A 15,061-nucleotide genomic window follows, 5' to 3' on the forward strand; every position below is an offset into this window, starting at 1 on the left:
GGAAACCCTCATTGTTCTTTGTAATTATCACATTAATTGACGATCCATTATTAGGTGGTGTCCTGCCCATTTCAGCTCTACACTGTAAGTATGGACAAGTTAGTGTTTATGCGCTCCGATTATTTATATCGTGATGAGGCTAATGTTCCCAAGCTAGTGATAGATAAATAGCGATCAAATAAGCAAGCACTCTTCCCATCTCAATTACCGCTGACTACTATCATGGGAAATTATGAGGCTATGAATAATAGGCACAATACAAACGGATACAGTCAGATCAAGTCTACCCTTGTGTACCTCTCATTTGGATTATACCTATCGACTGCACTATCCGTATCTTCCAACATCGCCTACTCGCCGAATCATAACCCAGACTATCCACCCGAGACCGTACACTCGATCCAACCTAGCCCACCCGCTACCTAGCAACTGCACCCAGAGGACGGACTCAACCCTCTCGCACATGCATAGGTGTGAGTCCCGCAGTCCCTCCAGGTCCTTCACTTGATCCAAGAGCCGATTCCGCCCTTGGTCGCCGTCCAGCACCACTCGCCCTTTTCCCGCACGTCTTCCAGCAATACCCACTACCAGAGCACCCGTACTCTGCTTTCCATTCACACGCCGCTTGCTCGCGAGTGCCCACGCTGAGGTTAACCTCGGGGTCGAGGTCGAGGTCAAGGTCCGAGCGAGTCTCCACGGGTGTGGTGTCCCTGTTAGTGTCCGTCTCCGCCTCCGCCTCCGTGTCCGTCGCTCGTGCTGTTATAAAGCGAGCCCTTCACCGTGGCGGGCGGCGCCAGAGACCCACTCTCGAGGTTCCCATTCCGGCCGAGCGGGTGGTCATGGCATTTGCGGACGTCGCTCGGCAAGACGCCGTCGGGGAGGTCGGCGGGGTCGAAGGTCATGACGCCGAGGGCACCGCATTCGGCGACGGGATCGCCTTCGCCTTCTGAAGTTCGGCGGAAGACGGTCAGCGCGGAGGAGAGGGCAGCATGAGCATGCTGATGAGGATCATGCGGAGCTTCATTGTGGATAGGAACCTGCTATAGATGCCCGAAAGCTTAGTATGGATATATATACATACTGAGATGTAGAGGACAAGAGAAGAGAGAGGACGACGATGGGCTTACCAAGCGATTGTAGATGGCTTTCGTGCGTTCCTGGGCAGGGCAAGGGGGTGATTGGATGGAATGGATATCCAACTGTGTTGTCCGAGGATAGACTTGGCTGGATAGATACCTTGAATAAAACGGAATGCCCGTGCCTTTTATATTCCCATCCCATCCCATCTGATAAAGAAATGAGCATCTAAACATTAAAGACGACATACTACCATCCGCGCCCCTTGGGCTCCAGTGGGCTAATCACCGTATTTGGCCCCCATCGCGATGGGCAGGATTTCAACAGGGAAGAGCGGTTGGTCCCTGCTTTCATCACATCAACATCAATACCTGGCCTCTTAGTGGTGCAATCTGTGTAGTTTGGAATTCATATAGTTTGAACCCGGTGGAGTTTGGAATTTGAATAAGCTGGACTTGTATACTCTGCAACTTATGTAGTTTGCAGCTGGTGTAGTTTCGAACTCGTCTAGCCTGGAACGAGCACAACGCAGCTAGAGAATGCTTGCATACCCCCTGTAGTAGAAGGATAGAATGGAGGGAGTTCCTGGTCATTATAGTCTTTTTCCTTTCCCTCGTCTTGAACTATATAAAAGCAGATGATCCATTCGGCGACACACAATGTCTTTTAAAGCCTTTTGTGCCGGCATACCTATATATATATAGGTCACGGCCAGTGGCTTTTTACAGGGATTTTCCTATTAGTCTTTGGGTCCAAGGGTCTGAGGTTTGAGCTTAGTTTCTAAAAGCGTTTCTTTAGAGTTCACAGGTCACAACACCATGCTAAAACCTCACTTCACATTGGTGTCCGTGCCGCTTACAGTGAGCGGACACACTATCCCAAGCTTGCAGCCAATAAGACAGACCCCAGTGTCTTCCTCCGTCCAAAAGCGGTTGGGGGCCATTTTGATAGCCGCCAGCCAATCAACCTTGCCATCTTATGATGGTTCCATCGTCTTTGAACTGAGACATGGGTCTTATTACACTTGCTCACAACAGGCAAGGCGCCTCCCTCAATGATTAAGAGCCTCGGTTTCAAAGTCTATTATTGGCCACAAAGAGAGCGAGGGAAGTCGAAAGACGGCGGAAACTTCGGGAGAGGAAGCATGCCACGAAGCTCGACAGTCTGTCAAGCTTCTCTATCTCCGGGATGGTACTATGCCTATCAAACCGTATGCCTGGAGCCTCATTCGACTGGAAAAGACGGTAACTCCCCCAGTTGCAGGTCGGCACTGCCTCCATTGACCGTCTTTGCTCATCGAGCTCTAGCCCAGCTTACAACGTTGTACATGCAAACGGGAATGATGTACCTTTGTATTCGTAGGCCGTGTGATAGCGCGGGCGAGGTCCTTTGGGCCTGGGCAGAGGACCCTTTGTCCATCCAAGTTGCCCTGTGACTAGGCAGCAATTGGGGGCGACTTTGACCACGTCGCCTGTTCGCCGCATAAAGAAGCAAATGGCCCCATCCCCACCACGTTGAGAGTAGAATCAAACACCAGTATTCCCACGCCACTGCTCACCACCCAAGCCATCTATCCTTGCCCTTCAGCAGTCCGGTTCAAGCTTGCTGCTTCCCAGCCCATTCACATATTTGTCCCGAAAAAGCCACCCCGTTTGCACTCACCAATACCCCTCCAGTTCTTACTGCGTGAGTTTCAAAAGTACGAAATGGCCTTTCCTTCCCGAATCTTTCCTATTCGCCCCCTTTGCTCTTTCTTTTCTTTCTTTCTTTTTTTCTTCTATCTACGGCTAACCCACCTTTAAGACCTCAAACCAACTTCCAACATGAAACCACTCACCTACGCCTCCCTCCTCCTCGGCATCTACGCAACGACCGCCCTCGCCGGCCTCCGCCCCGACGCCACCCCCGAAGAAATCGCCGCCGCCGAAGCCGAGTGCGGCTCCCTGGGCGTGATGTGGATCGCTCCAGAAGATCTGCCTGAGGGCGTTACCTACGACGACGTCCGCCTGTGCGCGGGCCATCCCCTCGGCCCAAATGCGGGCCCGGGTCCGGGTCCTGGGATTGGCTCTAGGCTCCGTGAGCTCTTGCCGGGCTGGGTGTTTTGAGAGGGACGGTGTCAGTTTCCAGACCTGGTTGCCTGCGGCGTAGTGTGCGAGCAGACAGTGGGCAGTCGTTCGGAGTTGAGCTGGGTCTCTTGGATTCGGGAGGGTGTCGTTTGATGTTGATTTTGGGACAGGCCTGATCGATATGCGTCTGGCATGGGGATAGTATTCAGATATGACATGGCTTATAATTTGACGATAATGGCGTTTTAGCATTTCCTAGCATGTAGATGCTATCACAGCCTCGTAATCACTCGCTCACGTAGCGTATATAGAACGGTAGGTGTCCTGTTCCAGGTAACAGATACTCAACTCAAGATCCATGATTGTTATTGCTGTTTTATCGTCGAACGCCTGGGGCTCGTCAAGCTGTGGAGGAAAACACTGGCCTCTCTAGGGATATAGGGGTATACCGAGCTAGCTATTCAGATAACATGTAAAGTCACGGGTCAGAGGGCAATTATATGCCTGAAGGCTATGAGACAGTAACGCCCGACATCTGCTTGTCGTCCGGACGTGTGAAGAATCCGTTATACATGTACACAAATACCACAGTAACCCGACGTGAATATCTTACTTCCTACGAACGGCCAGTATTGCCTCTCTTGGTGGATACCCAGCCATGACCACAGCGCAGCCACGGCGTCTGGGTGAACACCAATTCGCGGGCCGGTTTCCACTAATTTAGGATAGGAAGTGTATTGGCTCGCAGGATATGGGTTGCGTTAAAATGTTGGTTGGCCCATGGTGGAAGGTTCGTGTTTGAGTAGTCGCTCAGATGGTTGGCTGCTGCAGGGGTCACAACTGGTAATATAGCCGCCCTCCCTGCGCCAGGCCGCTCATGGTAATTCTTGATCATATATATCTTTTTATACACTTCCTTGATTTCACCGCACTGGCAGTAACCCCCATTCTCTTTATTCCTCTTCCTGCTCCCAGTTCCTCCAACATCAACATGGATCCCGAAGCAGGCTTGACAATTGCGAGTCTCACGAGAGAGACTGCTGCCGTGCTCATCAAACAGCACGGTTCGGAAGCTGTCATCGTGGCACTACGAGCATGGGTGCAATACAAGAGCGGACGGTCGTTGAATTTGGGACACGAGGAGGCCATGAAGAGAGCAAAAAGCGCAATACCAGGCTTCCTGAACGACATACAGTCAAATAACCTTCGGGTCATCCCAGGCGCGTTTAATTCCGCCCCAGAGTTCATCGCCATGTTCCAAGCCGAAGCTCTCGTCGCGATCCCGGTAGCCCTGCTCTTGGCCGGGCAGGCGATTGAGCGGGTAGGGTCTAGTCTCCAGGGCATCCAACGTGAGCTTACGACTATCAACATGGCAAAGATCCAGGGTTGGGAACAAGAGGGCTTCGGGGCACACGTATATCGCTTTGTGGAGTACGAGATGCTTCAGGTTGCGAACGCGCGCGCGAAGAGCGGCGATCAAAGGCGGCACTACTTCTATGTCTGGAATCGCGATACAGACTGGTATCCGGTCTTCGAGGCGAAGAACCGAGCGTTCCCTCTCGGTTCCGAGTTCGGCGGGTATCATCATGAGCTCGATGCGATTTGTATGCGGATGAGAGCGGACAGGAGGACGCTCATTCAGACTACAACTCATGGACGCACGGCGCAATTCCATCTCCTCGTTCCAACCCATGAGCCTTATGTTCTTGACCGCCCGGTTATATTCCACGAGAGCCTTCTCCCGCTTATCATCACCGGCCAGCGGCATCGCAGTGTGGACCTCGTCTGGTTCAATCTTCGCTGGCAGGCAGACGAGCTACAGCTGCAATGTATCGGAGTCTTGGAAGAGAAGAGAAACGCCATCGCAAAAGCTGGATTTCTTAGCTCCGTTGGCTGCTTTGCAGGTTTTCTGGCGGCTAGCTGTGCTGTTGCTGTATTTCCCCCCTGTGCTCCTATTGCAGAGGCCGCCATTTTGCCGCTCTGCTCGGGATACATGGCCTCTTGCGGTACTTTAACCGGTGCCATTATCTACGAGGATCTTACTACGAGTGATGAAACCTATGTCCTAGGAGATGATTCCATATTAGCCGCGCAAAAGGAATAGTTTGCGTTGGCAGCCGAAGTACGTCTTCGTGCCCTTGCCTTTGTCCTATTTTTTTTTTTCAGCAAGCCTGTTCCTAATTTCTCCAGGGCGTGTATTTTGATAATTATTTGCTACCTGTTATGTTGTTCACATTAAGTACTCTATGCTACATTATGTTCCTTTAATGTTTGTCGCCTTATTAATCCAATAGGGAATTAACTAAGACCAAGCGTAGGTAGTTAGCATTCCTGTTATACTCCTGCAGGCATTTCCTGGTACAACAAACTAGTACTCAGATATATGAGTCTAGATAACTATAAAAGCTGTGTAATCTGTTCTGAATAATCATGGTATCTGCCAACAATATTTCCGTATTTGTGCGTCCTGGGTGCCAACATTTTTGCAGACGAGGAACCCTCTGCGGCCCTGATTTAAATAGTTTAAAAAATAATAGAAGGCATTATGTGTGCTCTGCCCGCCACAAAGGTTTCTCCCCAGGAAAAACAGGTCTCGTAGCCAACTCTGCCTGAAATGCAGCCAATTGCTTTGCACGCAAACATCACGAGCGGCGATTCTGAAAACAAATTGTTTTCCCTATCTGCCTAGTTCTGATACATCGGTTGAGTCGAATGCCTCTCTCGAAACTCCAGTAGGAGTGCTTCGGCCACAAGACCCGAAAGCCAGCCTCTTAAATATGGAACGGGTTCTCCCCATAAGTGATTTATTAGTGGTTATGAAATAGTCCTGGTTGTTTCCTTTGACGCCAGCCCCTGCAGCAGCCAACGAAACGCTATATATGTATGGCTGAGATATGATATACTCGACCATCGCCGCGTCGGTGGCTAACCCCATGCACCTCTTGTCCAAGGGGCGGCCTCGTCCAGTGACTTTCACCCACCCAGCTACTCGGATATGGTGGGGAAAAGATGTCGGAATTTTCGCCAAGGACGCGTTTGATTCCAGTCGAAAGATTCCATGAGAGACAACCTCGTCCACACCCTGAACATCCCTGAACCGGGCGCTTAGAGGTAGCACCTCCATGACCAAAGTATAAGACGGAGCGGATCTACTGAATCTCTAAGGTGCAAATCAAGACCGGAGAAATATGAGAGTGTCTGAGAGTAGTAAACTGGACGTGTTTCCACATGACATGTAACTCCATAGATGCTAGCGATTGCACCCAGGGGTTTATCCTGTAGCTGAAGGGCGAATATAGGCTAACGGTCATGGCACAACACCCTCTGAGTTAGCCTTGCTGGTTCGGAATAAGGAATGTGATTTACTTTATATATAGGGACTTTCCCACTGCCGCCCAATGTGCTGATGCTGCCGCCAGAATTCAAGTCCCTTCTTTTGCTGCAGGTTGGTTTATACCATACTTGGTATTACGATATCCATGGCGTCCAAAGCCGTACGAACTAAAGAGTGTCTCACAGAGCTGGAGGCCCACTTCAGGTCAGTTTTCTGTCTACTGTCGACTCTTATACGCTGCTAACCTAACCGGGAGCAGAGAGACCAAGACCCCTTCCGACGTACTGATCATTCTCGGACGAACCGGGTCCGGCAAATCATCCCTCCTCGAGGACTTATCCGGCCTCATTGGCTACTCACAGCAGAACCTTGACTCTGGCAGGTTTATCCTCTCCATATACCCTTCTCCCTCGAGCCAAGAGTCCGCAGTCACAAAGACCATCGAGTTCTGCAAAGCTGTCATCAACGACAAACCATACTTCATCATGGATACACCCGGCTTCGACCCGAACACCGAAGAGAACACGTTCCGGGAAATCGTCCGCGGGGTAAAATCCATCCGGCCTTTCGCCCGCATCACCGGCCTCCTATACCTCACCTGCATCCCCCAAGAGCGGTTCGATGATTTTGACCGCAAGTTAATCCAGTTCATACGCGTCCTGAGTGGGCCGCAGTACATCCCCCGTGTCACGTTTATAACAACATTCTGGACCGCGACCACCGGACAGGCGGCAGCTTATAGCCAGCGCCTTGCCGATCTTTGCCGCAGGTGGGAGGATGGAGTTGGTGTACGGCGGTTGCAGACGTATCAGCATGGATGGGAGTATGATGGCGCTGGTGAGTATAAAGGCGTAATTATCGATTGGTTTGTCAACCGGGAGCAGATTGCGCGACATGCGGGGGAGATGGTGGCGAAGAATTATGGCAGTCCGACAGTCGTCGCTTCGAGGATCGAGGAGGAACTAGATGCTAATATGCCCATTCATAAAACGGAAGCCGGGAGGTTGCTTGGGCTGTCTGCTCCGTCGCGATTCTCCACAAGCGCTCATGCAGCGGGAAAACGGGATCACGATGACCTCCCTCAGACGGGCGCCTCTATCCCGGAACCCCCTCTGGCCGGACAAACATCTAGCACTCCAAATCAACAGCCAACATCCACCCCGCCGCATGGCATTTCGCTTGGCCAAGTGGTTCTCGAGGGACTCAGCTGGTTTTTCCGCAACGTTAATCCTGGCAGTGGGGCTGGAGGTGCCGGACCAAAACCGACCATGGTTAGCGGCGATCCATTCAGAGGGGGTGGAGGTGAGCCCCCAGCTTCTGCTTCCGTAAAATGTAATGATAGGATAGATATTTTGCTGACCCATGACCTGCTAGATCCCCTGTCTCATGTCGACTTGATGAAATCCAGAGGCCTCGACTCGAGCAGAGAGGGAAGGTTGGCATATGCTCAGCAGCATGGAATTGGAGGCGTGCCTTTTTCTGCGTCCTGTGGTGATGCCATGTTGAAACATCTTCAAAGGAACAGGTGATACATGTTGGCCCATGCGGCTAAGGTCCGGTTTGGAGGATACATGTGGTCTGAAATCAAGATTATTGTTTAGGTAGCTATGCCGTATTGTGAGCCAACATCTCTTCGTTCTGGAAGCCAACTCGTTCCGACCGCGAAACCCGCCCCGTGGGCAACGCACCTGAGGTGCTCGAGTTCTTGCTTTGCGAACTCGAGCTGGCATATACACTCTTGTCCAGATTCATTTATTTCTCCCACTCCCCATTTCCATAAAGATTCCGAATGCGTTGGCGTTGCTGAGAAACTGCCAAACACCATAGAGGAGGAAGGCAACATCCGCCGGAAAATAAATCTATATCTCCCGCATGTCATACCTCGACCGGGCGAACAGTGTGAGCAGAAGCCCTTTGCTAAGCATAAGTCTACCAGGCTAATAACCACCAGAGCGGAACGCATTGGCCATGCGTGATGAGAGTCCCTTTTTTCGGTAGAAGACCTAGGGCATGGGGCTTCAGATGAGGTGACAGGAGATGAACTCTATCTCAGAAAACATTATCACAATCTTAATCTCAGTCTCAATTACGGATGGGTATTGTATATAACTAAGTAGCCAGGCTGAGAGAACCATTTGTGTATCGATAATAGCAAAGTTACATATACAGTCCTGATTACATTCTATCCATACCGACTATCAAGCTGCACACGTCCGGCTTCTCTACCCGGCTCCGTGAGTCCGGGGACCAAATGTTCCCTCGAGCCCGTGGAGCCCCAGGCATCGCCATCGCCACCGCCGTACCGAGCCCGGTGCTTCGGCCACGTAGCTGGATGGCGAAGCAAGGTATCCCGCAGAGTATGCAGTTCCCGCCCTGGATTATCACTCTCAGTACCGACGGAGGCAGGTGGTTCCTCGAATTGCAGTTCGATACGCTTCGCCTCAGCTGACCCCGCATCGCGAATAGTCCTGATCCGCGCGACATGCGAGTACGTCTTCGAGTGCTGTATCCCCGCGCCCGTATTGGCGAGAGCTTCATAAGCGGGTGGAGAATTCTGCGCGAGCGCAATAAGCTCGCCGACTGTGCTCCAGCTTCCGGACGTGTGCCGTTTGACGAGCAGGAAGATGATGTGGATGGTCGCCATGACCATGTGTACTAAAAGGACAGACATGGAGAGGTAGGTGGCGAGAGAGCTCTGCATTGAGAAGCCACTGATTTTCATGGTGGCTTGGAGGGTTATATACTCCTCTGGGTTGTTTGATGGCGGTTGGAGGGCGGGTTTGCTGTCGAGAACTAGGCTGTTGAATTTGTGGAGCGGGGTGTAGTTTGCTATGGGCCAGTCGAGGGATGGACCTGAGGTATCGAAGACTCGGTGGCTTCCTGTCCGACTGAGTCCGTCGACGACGACGCTGCAGATAATGGACTCGACGAGGGAGACCATTTGCCAGCTTGAGGTGTCTTCCGCGAGCCAGTCGTCTAATGGTGTAGTCTCTGTTGTGCCACCGGATTGTGTGCCAGCAGCCAAGCCCGCATTCACGAAGATACTCTCTATAGTCGATGGCTGCCAGTCTGAGGCATCAGGCGCCGTGGTAGGGGCGGGTGGAGTCAAAAGAGAAAGCCAGTCGCCTCCGAACGCAACCCGGCCGTTTGTCGACTCGCTGGAACCAGGATTGTACACCGGAGTTCGATCCCCAAAAAGAATATTCCACGGGTACCAGCCGGTCCAAAAGGTGTACTTGTCCGTGTATACTGTTGCTGGAACCCATCCAGCCTGCACCGTACAGCCCATTACCGCCCGGGAAGCGCTACCTTCCCACTGACTCTCCCAGGGCGACTCAAACACCGCTCCGATGCTGGCCGCGCCGAACCGTGCGGGGAGATGGACCCATTGAAAGCGCAGGTGGTCCGTCCGGTTAGGGCTGAGGGTATCAACTTCAAGGGGCAGGTTGTCGGCATAGTTGAAGCGGCCGTTGATCGAAGGGAAGTGCACGGTGCTTCTGTCAGCGCTCAGTTTCTCCGGTGGCCCACAGCGGGCCACGGTGATGGCATTCTTGAACGTGGCCGCAGCGACACGGTCGTCAACTTGATTTGCCGCCAGCCCTTTCTGCACGCTAAGAGCCTCCCACCAGTCCTTGGAGACCTGCTGGAGGACCGTGGCCGGCGCAGCATGTGGCTGTACAAGCGTAGTCTTCCCATTTGGCCCCGGCTGAACATCGCCCAGAGCGTAAAGAGGTGCAACCATGGACGATGGGCTGGAGACTCGCCAGTAAAATTGCGAGCCCGATAGCTCTTTTGCGTAGGGCCGGATACTTTCGCTCTGATACGTGCTGCTGTTCAGAGTTCCCCAGTGACTCCAAAGTGACTGGTAGCCGCCTCCTGGACATACTCCGAGATGCGTTGAACGACCGTTGCCGCATAATTGCTGCAGTTCAGACAAGTCTCCTGCTAGACTGCTGGGCCACAAAACGTCCTCTGTACCAGAGAGGTAAAAAGGTGTCCCACCCGCACTCCAGTCTTGTGACTCGGGAACCAGCAGGACAGCACTCGCGGGTCCAGCTAGCGTTGCGATAATCCCGGCGATGATGATAACGACTATCAGCGCGACCTTGCGGGACTTGACCCCAGCGGCCGGAACATATCGTAAACTACCGTAGAACTCCTTCGAGAAGAAATATTCGAGATGGTTGAACGCAAGTCCCGAGCCCAGAAGACCAAGCGGCAAACCATCACCCCACAGCAGTTCATGTCGGACAAACTGCAGGACGATGATGCCCAGGCTAGCAACGATGGTGATTTCATGTGCTTTGGCGGCTAGCTGGAAGAGCATGAGATTGATCGTCTCAGATCGCACTGGGGACATTAAGTCCGCTCCTAGATATGTTCCCCTGATGTTCAGTGCGATTATCGTAGACGACACTGCGATGGGGAGGAGGTGAATGGCGCAAGACCACAGTGCTGCACCGAGGGACCGCGAAACGGCAACTTTGTGCGATTCCTCGTCATGAGAGGAGTTTGTGCTAACCACCGACGCGATGCTCGTAGTCCTGGCTTTTCTTGATGCATTTTTGTTGAGGATTCGCATTGCCGTGACTCTTCGTCTCACATCTGTCGAGGCGTTGACCTTGAGGGCTGCACATTAAGGCCGGAAGGCAATAATGGAAACGGAAAAACCACAACCCTTGTGAGAACCCCCTTTTAGACATGGCGGCTAAAGAGCTCTGCCGGGGTAATAATGTTGAAACAGGGCAAACGACCATGTTGGATCGCGCCGGCAGGCTGGGCCAACATGAACATGCCTTGTCAGCCAGTTGAAATAAATTACAGCTCCAACGCATCAACCGCACGGCCCGTCCCTCTCATGGGCTATCTTTAGCAGGGAAAAGATTGGCCCGCGGTGGATGGTGAAACGAGATGGCTTGCACTTATGCGACCTGTCTGCACATGGCGGCGCTTAGGGCTGGGCTATCATTGGTTGATACCTGAGGCAGCACGATCTAACCCGAAATGGTCCGAGATTCACAACCTCATCGATCGCGCCTCCTGAACCTGCGTCTTCTCTCCATCCTCTTGCTCATCGACATTGCGCGCGCCCTATTATCTTTTCATTCAGCGAATGTATATTTAGCGCCTATATATTTACAGCGACCTATAATAATCGACCTTTCGACGAGGAGCGACCCCATATCCCGTTCCCACGATTCGGAACACAAGCAGGCGACACCCGCTCTCTGTCCACGCCTGTGGGCAAACCAGGCATGACCGACGTCTCGCGGTATCTTCGATTCGGCAGATTCTCCGTCTCCGCGACCGGCGCTATTTTCCTTACCTACTTCGTCCTCTACCTCCTTTCCTTCCGCTACTACCACGGCCTCAGCTATCGCGATCCAACATCGTTCTTCTTCGACGCGGACCGCGCCTACGAACGACGATATTCTGCAAAGAGGATTGAGGAGGCAAATACATTTATCGCCAATGCGGCCCACGTGAAGCCTCCAACGAGGGAACCCAGTGAGCAGCCTTCATTATGTGTGGGCATAGTCTCGGTCCGTCGGAGGGGGGATCAATATGTCGGGTTGACCGTAGGGTCACTATTGCATGGTCTTAGCGAGTCCGAACGGCGCAAGATGCTTCTCTACCTACGCATCGGCAACACGGATCCGACCGACCACCCGATATACTCTGAAAAATGGGTAGAAACGCTCCCGGACCGCCTCTTGACCTATTCGAAAGATGATCCCGACTTTGAGCAGCTACAACAATGGGAGGAAGACGGCTGGTATCGAAACAAGACTATTTACGACTTTACGACACTGATGAGCGAATGTTATAAGAGTGGTGCGGACTACGTTGCGATGCTTGAAGATGACACCCTGGCAGTCAAGGGCTGGTTCCCATCTGCCATGCGTGCTCTTAGCACAGTGCAACAGCGGACCGCTGGACGAGATTGGATTTATCTCCGTTTGTTTTATATCGACGGTCTTCTCGGGTGGAATAGCGAAGATTGGCCAAAATACTTGGCTTGGTCTTTTATTGTTTGGGCAGTTCTCACAGCCGGAATGACTGCCTCCAAGCGCAAATTCCATCGCGAGCTCAGATCGATCCCGAACAGCGCGATCTGGCTGACGTCGTGTGTCTTCATCCCCGCCGCGATCGGCCTCCATTTCATGGCGGGTCGGCAAACAATGTGGCCGCTGTCTCCTGGTGTCCACGAGATGAGCAAGTATGGCTGCTGCTCGCAGGGACTCGTCTTCCCGCGCGCTATTATCCCGCGGTTCCTTGAGCAGACTGACCTCACGACTGACTGGTTGGTTGATATGATGGTCGAGAAGATCGCAGATAGCCAGGGCTGGGCACGGTTCGCGGTCGTTCCGCCGTTACTGCAGCATATTGGGTCTACCAGTTCGAAGGGGTATGGGTTTGATAACTCGGCGAGCACGATTTGGAATTTTAGATTTGAGGAGTATCATACATGATTGCTATAATGACCATATAATATATATATTGTGTTTTCAAGACGCCTCGTCGACTGTGCAATCGATGGAGAGCTAGCACCGAGGTCAATTACTCGTAGTTGATGACCAGAGCAGATGGCGAGAAGATAGCGGGCCATACTGCAATCGATATATTTGCCGTGCGGATTCTGTTGTATGACTAGATAAGTCGAGTTCTCTTATCCACTGTCTGGTCCAGACCTCTCCGCAACAAAGACTTGGATGGATGCATTATTTAGTGCCGAGGCTGGACTGCCTATAGAAGGTGTCCGTCTATGCATGATACACTCCGCGGTACTACACCACAGGTGAGTGATTCATGTGTAATCATAAATAACAAACTCAAAATCAAGTAAAGATTGAGATCCTGGTTTACATCTTGAACATGCCCATACTGTACCCCTCTAGACAGGCTGTCCCCACAGTCCCGAAACCTACACTGCCCGACATTCCGTCTTAAACGAACTAATATCATTATCCCACCTTCCCGGAATGTCGCTCCAGACCTCATCATGGCACGACCGCTGCGGCGTCCAATCGGCCTTCTTCGTCTTGCACCCGGGGCTATCGTACAGCGTGACGCAGCACCGCGTCGATCGGTCCGAGTTGTACGCGTAGTACTTGATCGAGGAGACCTTGTTGTTCAACGGATCGATGTTCGAGAAACATTTGCTGCCTGTTTTGCCGGGGCCGCTGTAGGTGACCTGCCGGCCTTTGTAGTTTATGTTTTCGTAGAGGCGGATGCGCCACGCGTCGCCTGGGGAGGAGAGGAGGAGGAGGGTTGTTGTTAGGGTTAGGAGGGAGAGCTTCATTTTGTTTTGTTGTCTAGAGGGGTGTTAGCTGGTACTAGGGTTTGGCTCACGATATGAAGGGGAGGAAAGGGTTTGCAAACAAGGTCTAACAGAATATGTACTTGTGATCTGAAGCAGATATGAGTTCTACCCGAAAGCTACAATGGCAGTTACTTGGTCGGTCTTTTATACTGCTCCCGTCCGAAGGAACGGCGGCATAGTTTACTCTGCCTCCTCGCCAACGACATGTGCACGCACTGAAACGAGATATTGATGAATACGAGTTCTCAGGCGCGCATTTCGGAGTTCTCGGTCTCCTTGAGGTTGAATTCTAGTTGCTTGTCCTGAATACGAGCGCAAGCGTTAAATGAATACGAGACCGCTCAGGTATCCCTGGACAACGTGCTCGAGTTCCGTCCCTTGATTGGAACGGACACACCGTAATATGCGCTGAGGCTGATCTGTCATTTCGGCTCGGCCGGGACAGGAGATCCTTTTGCGCTTTTGCAAGCTGCGTCTGGGGAAATATTGGAAATCGGGGGCTGGGACTACCTGTCATCATGAAAGGCACGTGCAAAATCTCGAAGCTACAGAGATGTAAGACGAGAAGGAACGGAGGTGAGGAGAAAGAAATTGAAGGTCTTGTCATTCTAACTGTGTAGCGAGATAGCGAGATAGCGAGATATTTAAGCACAGGAATAAAAGGAGGAACTAAAGCAAAACAGGAAAAAGGATCTAGTAGACTTTTTGGTAGCAAATGGCTCCAATTACTATACCTTCTATATTGCTAAGTGGCTAGTAGAGTGGCTAGTAATCTACTTAGCCAAGTCAAATTATTTAGATTACTAGTTGAACCGACGCTGATCCGACCTCGCCGCCTACACCTCCTAATACTATTACCCCTCATAAATAGGCTTATGTCAGAGAACGCGGGCATTGACAGCCAATGAATCCGTTGTGCCGCAGCCTAGCGCCGTGACAACTACGGAAGAACAATGCACCGAGACCGATCATAGTCGAGCTATGATGCTAGGCCGGATTAGGGTTACGATCATAGGCAGGCTATGAGGAGCATAGACTGACTACGATGGGGCATACCCAGGACATGACCGGATCATAGCCAGGCTACGAGCCGAGCATAGTCAGGATATGATGGAACTTAGTATTTAAGCACACTCGTTAACACTTGTAATTAGTTCTAGCTACTGTCTGTTACTTTCGGAATCAAAGCTACCCTACCTTTCAGAAACCCAGTTACCTTCTTAGTTCGTTAAGAAGCAGTCTTCTCTATCGATATCAGAA

The 15,061-nt window shown here is 51.9% G+C and overlaps 7 protein-coding genes across 7 annotated transcripts; 4 read left to right on the forward strand and 3 right to left on the reverse strand.

Annotated features, from left to right (window-relative positions):
• Positions 1 to 713: 713 nt before the first annotated feature.
• BJX68DRAFT_268806 (uncharacterized protein) lies at positions 714 to 2,020 on the reverse strand (the record flags this gene model as incomplete). The annotated part of the gene is made up of 2 exons (XM_071046182.1): positions 714 to 1,040; positions 1,937 to 2,020. 2 exons carry the CDS (start codon positions 2,018 to 2,020, stop codon positions 714 to 716), a joined length of 411 nt encoding a protein of 136 aa, XP_070897157.1.
• Positions 2,021 to 2,900: 880 nt separating this feature from the next.
• On the forward strand, positions 2,901 to 3,182 carry BJX68DRAFT_268807 (uncharacterized protein; the record flags this gene model as incomplete). Its single annotated transcript, XM_071046183.1, has 2 exons — positions 2,901 to 3,085; positions 3,149 to 3,182. The coding sequence occupies 2 exons, from the start codon at positions 2,901 to 2,903 to the stop codon at positions 3,180 to 3,182; spliced, it is 219 nt and encodes a 72-aa protein (XP_070897158.1).
• Positions 3,183 to 4,055: 873 nt separating this feature from the next.
• Positions 4,056 to 5,247, forward strand: BJX68DRAFT_277168 (uncharacterized protein; the record flags this gene model as incomplete). The annotated part of the gene is made up of 1 exon (XM_071048276.1): positions 4,056 to 5,247. Exon 1 carries the CDS (start codon positions 4,135 to 4,137, stop codon positions 5,245 to 5,247), a length of 1,113 nt encoding a protein of 370 aa, XP_070897159.1. The 5' UTR covers positions 4,056 to 4,134.
• A 1,375-nt stretch (positions 5,248 to 6,622) lies between these two features.
• BJX68DRAFT_256543 (uncharacterized protein) lies at positions 6,623 to 8,006 on the forward strand (the record flags this gene model as incomplete). The annotated part of the gene is made up of 4 exons (XM_071043201.1): positions 6,623 to 6,681; positions 6,737 to 6,855; positions 6,907 to 7,779; positions 7,852 to 8,006. The coding sequence occupies 4 exons, from the start codon at positions 6,623 to 6,625 to the stop codon at positions 8,004 to 8,006; spliced, it is 1,206 nt and encodes a 401-aa protein (XP_070897160.1).
• Positions 8,007 to 8,659: 653 nt separating this feature from the next.
• BJX68DRAFT_268810 (uncharacterized protein) lies at positions 8,660 to 11,059 on the reverse strand (the record flags this gene model as incomplete). Its single annotated transcript, XM_071046184.1, has 1 exon — positions 8,660 to 11,059. The coding sequence occupies one exon, from the start codon at positions 11,057 to 11,059 to the stop codon at positions 8,660 to 8,662; it is 2,400 nt and encodes a 799-aa protein (XP_070897161.1).
• A 477-nt stretch (positions 11,060 to 11,536) lies between these two features.
• On the forward strand, positions 11,537 to 12,964 carry BJX68DRAFT_241265 (uncharacterized protein). The gene has a single exon (XM_071040806.1). The coding sequence runs from the start codon at positions 11,733 to 11,735 to the stop codon at positions 12,948 to 12,950; it is 1,218 nt and encodes a 405-aa protein (XP_070897162.1). The 5' UTR covers positions 11,537 to 11,732; the 3' UTR covers positions 12,951 to 12,964.
• Positions 12,965 to 13,402: 438 nt separating this feature from the next.
• On the reverse strand, positions 13,403 to 13,780 carry BJX68DRAFT_268812 (uncharacterized protein; the record flags this gene model as incomplete). Its single annotated transcript, XM_071046185.1, has 1 exon — positions 13,403 to 13,780. One exon carries the CDS (start codon positions 13,778 to 13,780, stop codon positions 13,403 to 13,405), a length of 378 nt encoding a protein of 125 aa, XP_070897163.1.
• Between the last annotated feature and the right edge of the window lie 1,281 nt (positions 13,781 to 15,061).

The sequence above is a fragment of the Aspergillus pseudodeflectus genome (genome assembly GCF_044049435.1).
Source record: "Aspergillus pseudodeflectus strain CBS 756.74 chromosome Unknown BJX68scaffold_33, whole genome shotgun sequence".
Classification (NCBI taxonomy): domain Eukaryota; kingdom Fungi; phylum Ascomycota; class Eurotiomycetes; order Eurotiales; family Aspergillaceae; genus Aspergillus; species Aspergillus pseudodeflectus.